At 36.8% G+C, this 6,851-nt stretch overlaps 1 protein-coding gene across 1 annotated transcript in view; it reads left to right on the forward strand.

Moving 5' to 3' along the window:
• The window catches only part of LRP2 (LDL receptor related protein 2), a 120,041-nt gene that overhangs the window by 37,654 nt on the left and 75,536 nt on the right, over window positions 1–6,851 (forward strand). Inside the window, exons 10-13 of the mRNA XM_021400007.1 lie at window positions 1,127–1,255; window positions 1,885–2,054; window positions 4,367–4,590; window positions 5,364–5,570. Coding sequence (XP_021255682.1) covers window positions 1,127–1,255; window positions 1,885–2,054; window positions 4,367–4,590; window positions 5,364–5,570 — 730 coding nt within the window. The remainder of the gene's footprint in view (window positions 1–1,126; window positions 1,256–1,884; window positions 2,055–4,366; window positions 4,591–5,363; window positions 5,571–6,851) is intronic.

Consider the following 6,851-nt stretch of genomic DNA (forward strand, 5'->3'; position numbering starts at 1 on the left):
TGTTTATATGCTCCCTTCAAGTATTGGAAGGCCACAGTGAGGTCTCCCCAGAGCCTTCTCTTCTCCAAGCTAAACAAGCCCTGTTCCCTCAACCTTTCTTCATAGGAGAGGTGCTCCAGCCCTCTGATCATCTTGGTGGCAATCCTCTGGACCCGCTTCAAGAGCTCCACATCTTTCTTGTACTGAGGGCCCCAGGCCTGGACGCAGTACTCCAGATGGGGCCTCACAAGAGCCGAGTACAGGAGGACAATCACCTCCCTCTGCCTGCTGGCCACTCCTCTTTTAATGCAGCCCAGAACACAGTTGGCCTTCCGGGCTGCAAGCACACACTGCTGGCTAATGTCCAGCTTCTCATCTGATGTTAACGTTAATCCATGTTTTAATGTCTCAAAACTATTTGTTAAGTAGTATTAGAAATCTCCTGGACTTTTTATAATGACAGAATGAGATATTTAGGAAGTTATGTAGATATTTCACAGTTTTGGAAGTAAAAGATTTTGCAGCAACCCTAGTAATTGCTTTTAGAGCACATCTTGAGAACTTGCTGTGTTGTCTTTGCTGCAGTCTATACCTACATGCTATTCTACATGCCAAAAGCTTCTTTTTTTGTACTTTTTACTGTTTGGTTGTGGTGCACATCCAGCTCTTAATTGGAAATCGGTCACCTGTACTAGCAGGTGTCTGACCTAATAAACATTGCCTTGTTAGCTTGAGGTCAGCACTACCCTTATGTTAAGGTATGACTCTCGTTCAGAGTAGGTTTAAATCCATCCAGGTTTGCATGTGTGTACAAAAGGTACTTGCATATGTTGCAGAAAGAATTCTGTTTAGACATATTCTGCGTTGTGGAAAGTACACAGTGTCATCCCATCACTTCCAGTGATTTTTCCTCTTTGCCTGGCAGTTTTGTTTTTTGTTGGGTAGATCGCTAGGTAGCAAACTCCAGTTTTTTCTCTTATCTAGAACATTGAAAGATTTGTGAAAAAGCATACAAAATCTCCTTTTTCCATGACACTTTTTTTGCAAACAGATTAAAAGCAAGTAGAGAGGACAAACTTGAAGCTTCCCAAATATGATAGCATCCCTCTGATACATAACATTGTTTTACGTCTTATTCACTTAACAGATTTTGATGACTGCAAAATGTGGGGTGTCTGTGACCAGCTGTGTGAAGATCGTGTGGGACATCACCAGTGCCACTGTGTGGAAGGTTATTTCCTTGAGCATCATCGGCACTGTAGAGCCAACACTTCAGGTTAGTCTGTAGCAGTGCAAGAGTCTTTTGCTGTTGTTGGACTAATAGAGCTTAAAATGGGTCAGTCTGCATAACATAACATGAAAGTTTGATTTTAACTTTGGACTTAGGGTTTTAAGGTTGAGACAGCATTCAGAACATCAGCAGAAGTCAGCAAGAGACTGTATCTGCTGGTGCCTGTAGGCTTGTGGAGCTTGCTACCTCTTCAGAGGAGATGAGAGAATAAAGAAGGTAGAGAGAGCAGTACATGAAAAGCTAGGGAAAATGCATGCTAGAATTAAAGAATACCTGCATCCCATCAGGCAGAAAAATCTTAAGAAAGTTTATACTTTGATTAAAGGAGATAGAAAAGTAGAAAAAATCTTTTGGAGTTAAGTGAAAGTTTTACCTGAGTTTTAAATATATACTGCTGCCTGCTTTGCTCCAACACTGAAAACAAAGGCAAATCAAAGCAGGCTAGCACTCACATAGAATCACCTACATGGGTTGTAGCCTGAGTATCTATTTAAATGTTTGTGTTTGCTGTGCATGACCTGTATGAATATATTTCAGTGATGTTTTGTAGATAGCTTGGTCACAAGCTATCTACAAAAGAAGAATAGTCATATATTTATCACCTCTGCTTTCAGCTGGTGTTGCATCAATTATTTTTTCCAATGGCCGTGATTTACTGATTGGAGATCTTCATGGAAGAAATTTTCGTACTCTGGTACAGTCACAGAATCGTGGAGTTGCAGTTGGTGTGGACTTCCACTTTTACCTGCATAGGATCTTTTGGACTGATACAGTGCAAGATAAGGTGAGTGGGAATTACAAGAAGAATAAATTTTTGTGTATGTGGAAGTAGAGAACAGCCAGGGGCAGAATGTGTTGATAGGCTTTCATTTTTGAGAGCAAAATTTGGCTGTGCTTTTGTTTTCTAACAAAAAAGCTCCTTGAAATGTTTTATGTTAATGACTGCATTTTTCAAGCTATACTATTACATTTGACATATTAAACAAAGAATCCTGTTGTATGGGAATATCTTGAGCAACTTTTAATTTTATTTGAGATGGAGTCCAAAAAACTAATTAAGAGAAATAGTAGACATTCTTTCAAAACTGAACAAAATTTTCTTGGTAATTTTTTGAAACATGATCATTTCAAATGTAAAAGCTTTGTGCCTTCCAAGATGATAAAAATCAAATTTCCTCGTATACTTCAAATAGCACTGTAATTGAGCTTAGATAACAAATATTGACAGTGTTTTGTGTAATGAGCCAATATTTTGTTACGTTTTTTTGAAGAGGAAATATTTTAGCTTCAGGGTAGGGTAAAACAGGATAATTAAAAAAAAAAAAACACAAAAACCACAAGTATCTGGAGATCCTTGTGGAAGTTAGACATCACCCTTGTTCTTTCTTCTCCAAGCATATCTTAGCATAACAAAAAAAAATTTTAGGTGAAATGATAAAACTCTAGAATCTTCATGCTCATGTTGACTGCCACACAGCATAAAGGAGAAACCATGGTCTGACTCTTGCTAACACCATGTGTAGATCAATTTGATATCACTGTCATAATGAATCTATACTCATAGCTGAAAACTAGCATTTCCATTACAGTGCCACATTAGTTCTGTTGGAAAGCACACTGCATGGCCTTCAAGTTGTACAGGAGGACTTGTGCACATAACTTTTGACTTGTTCACAATTCTGGCATTTCTCTTTTCACTGCACTGAGATCACATTACTGAGATTGCATTGTCAGTAGCTGTAGTAAGTCAGGATCAAATGTGAACTTTCATGAGACAGGAGATTTATCTCATCTCTGTAAAAGTTGCAATCAGAAGGTAATATGTTTTTTTTCCACTGTATACTCCACATGGCAAGGACTGCCTTTTTATCTACCCCTATATAGTTAATCCTTGGTAACTCATTAGGATTAATCAATCTAGTTAAGTCCTAACTTGAATGCTCTGAAGAGAACACTGACATTAAAAATATTATCATATGATGTGTATTTCCACCTTGATGACTTATATGCTAAGTATTATTAGGGGATTGTCTTTGTTTTTTTCTTTCTTTTCGAAGATTAACATGAACTAAAACGTGAAATTGTGGGCTGTATTGAGTGCCACCTTTATCTCAGTGTATTGCCTTCTAGCCTAATGCCCATAAGCTCTTCCATATATGAGATTTCCAGTGAACATTATAGACGGTTATTGGTTTGCTCTGTTATTATTACTTGGATCTGAAGAATACCTTCAGTGATACAATCATTTCAGCTGTTATTTTTCTTGCATACTTGGTTGTGGTAATCTGTATTTTCGTATAGATACATATCAGACCTCATGCTGCTGTTCCAAAAAAGGAGATAATGATTCCTACCTTTACAAATTACCCAGTGTTAGAATCACATGACATATAATAAAAATTACTGAATTTATACTGTTGACTTCATGTAGCTATGAGCTTGTGTATAAGATAATGGTATTTCTTGAGCATGATGCCGTTAAAGTTAGGCTTATATAAAAAAAGAAATAGAAGCCTAATTGAATCTTCTCCTTTTTGTCAGGATAGAGAAATTTCCCTTGGTTTCTTCACTTTGTAAAGTAAATTTTCCTTGTCATTTCCCTCTGGTAGTTGGTACAGTAAGGGCACCCCTCTTGTTTCTGGTCGCTGATGAGAGCTTTGCTAGAGTCTGTTAATTTGTTTCAATTAATGGAAATAATAGTTTTTGCTAGATTCCAGGAAAGCTAGATGCACTTTCTTCGTGTACTTTTTTTAAACCAGCAACTTGCCATGTTTGCTAAAGCATAAGGCTGCTTCAGCTTGTTACTTAATTCATTTTGTTGAAATGGTTGTTGAAGATCAAACTTCCTGTAATTTTTGTATTTTTTTCCTTTTTTTTTTTTTTTTTTTTGTAAAATGAACAAACAAACAGCAATAACAACAACAAAGACACACACAAAAAAACAAACACTCTCAAAACTCTAAGCTGGGCAGCAGCTTAGAAGGAGACTTGGTTATATCTAGTGGCTAGTCTGTACTTGGTGTGATTATAGGTGCCATGTGACTCATGATTAGCAAGATGTAATATTAGTACTGATAATATTTGTATTGTTTTCAGGTTTTTTCTATTAATATTGATGGCTCAGGTTTCCAAGAAGTTTTAAATGTTTCAGTTGACACTCCTGAAAATCTAGCAGTGGATTGGGTTAACAATAAACTCTATGTGGTTGAGACCAGTGTGAACAGAATAGATATGGTTAACTTGGATGGAACAAACCGTGTCACTCTTATTGCCGAAAATCTGGGAAATCCTAGAGGAATAGCACTTGATCCAACTGTTGGGTAAGTAGACAACTAATGGTAAAAGATATCAGAAGTTCCTCTATTCACATGAAAAGGTGGAGAACCAACAAACAGCTCAAGCTAGTTATTTTAGAATATCTAAAATTGTTTATACATTTACATTCTATCCTCAACTGTTGTACACTTTACATTATTATGGCAGAGCTGTGCACTGCTTTTGTTCCCAATGTGTGGAATCTGTTTTATCGCTTGAGTTGTATGTGCATGAGCAGCCATGAAAACAGGTGGATTGTGGAGTTGCTTCCAAGGCTAGTAGTAATCCGTAAATATTTCTGTTACCATCCACAGACCTCATACTATCTGAAATAAAGTGGTGGAGTGAAGCTGGGGAAGCTACTGCCTCCCCAGCCCAGTGTGCTTCAGTAGTGTTTGGAAACTTGAATCCACAGAGATTTGCAAGAAGAGTTTACAGTGATGGATACTGCTTTCACGATGCTTGGATTTGTCACTGATTAATTTATTGCAGCACACTTAAGTCTGTATTTTACTAAGAATACTCAGTAGTTCTGAGGTCTTTTGGGTGAAAGCATATTTCTTTCTGGATTTGTTGTATAAAAGAAAATACATGTCAGTTCTTGGGCAGAAATTACAAAGTGTATTTTTACTATATGCCAACTGTGAATTAAGCTGACCTGAAAGAGTGCTGGATTTAAATGATGACATAGTTTCTAAATTCCATGCAAATTTTAGCTTTTTTTTTTTTCTGTAAAATCTAATGGAAATGTGGGACTTTTTTTTTTTTTTCTTTATAGTTATTTATTTTTCTCAGACTGGGATAGTCTGTCTGGTGATCCTAAAGTGGAAAGAGCCTTCATGGATGGCACAAACCGTCAGGACTTGATAAAAACAAAATTAGGCTGGCCTGCTGGAATAACTCTGGATATTGTATCAAAAAGACTTTACTGGGTTGACAGCCGGTTTGATTACATCGAGACTGTAACTTATGATGGGCTTCAAAGGTAAGAGAAATATTACTCCTTGGAGGTTACAGATCCATAGATTATTTTCTATCTAGTTTTAAGTGTTCTGGTGTCTAACAAAATGTGATTCATGAATGATGTAAATTCCAACATAATTAATGTGACGTTCCTTGATATCTATAGTGTCATACTACTTGTAGAAAATCCTTAATTGCTCTGTCATTCTTTGTTCTGTTTCTACATTGAATGACTGTTACACTTCTTTACAGTATATCCTTTTATAGCCCATCACTATTAGTACGCATTTTTATAGTGTCTTAGATCATAATCCTTTGTTTGTATCTTATTCACAAATTAATTTAGTTAAACTGTTAATCTATAAAACACTGCTTTGCATAATGGGTATCAAATTTTCTGGGTTTTGTTCTTTTCACTCTTGATAAATCTTTGCTGTCAGAAATTAGAAGTTATCACTCACCCTACTGTGATGCTGGGGAAATGGTATCACTGCATGCAAGAAAGGAGCCTTTCAGTTTTTATGAGACTGTGACTTAAAGCGTAGTGTTTAGAAGCCTGCTTATCTCTGCGTTTGTGCTTGGTCTCTTTTACTCAATCACAAGAAAAACTTGTTTACTTTCAACATACCTCTTACACTGTGTCTTGAAACAACAGTCCTCTGCTCAGTTGACAAGTTTATTGCTCAATGTATTCTTTTACTTGGAAAACTGTAAAAATAATGCTGGTATCTTTGATCTCCTTAATCAGTATTTTTCAGGGTTGTTTTTGTGGTTCTGTAAGGCAAGAAGGTGCTTAATAAAATCTGTTTTTCTGGAGATAAAAACTTGTTGCTAACAGCAACACCAAAAATCTTCTAAACGTTGTGAAAGCAGGGAAGAGGCAATGGCACAATGGCATAGTCTGCAGACAATGTTAAAATACGGTTTACTCTTCACATAATCACATCTCTTGTGCCTGCCTGCAGCATGAACTTCAATCATCCTGAAAACCATTAGAATAGAACTGTAGAATTCATCTGATTTGTAGACCTTCCATACAACACTACATGAAAATGATATCAGTGTTATCATTATGCATTGTTTGAGGACTTACATGTCTCTCTTATCTCACAGTATTTATCCAGAAAAATATTGTTGGAATTTCTTGCATAGAAAATGTATAACTTATTAGCTTTTGGTTTTCTTTGGTTTTGCATGGGTAACTTGTTCGGGCCTCTTTTCCATGTATCTTTATTCTTCCCTTCCCCTCCCTTCCCCTCCCTTCCCCTCCCTTCCCCTCCCTTCCCCTCCCTTCCCCTCCCTT

Source organism: Numida meleagris, chromosome 5, assembly GCF_002078875.1.
Source record: "Numida meleagris isolate 19003 breed g44 Domestic line chromosome 5, NumMel1.0, whole genome shotgun sequence".
NCBI classification, from domain to species: Eukaryota; Metazoa; Chordata; class Aves; order Galliformes; family Numididae; genus Numida; species Numida meleagris.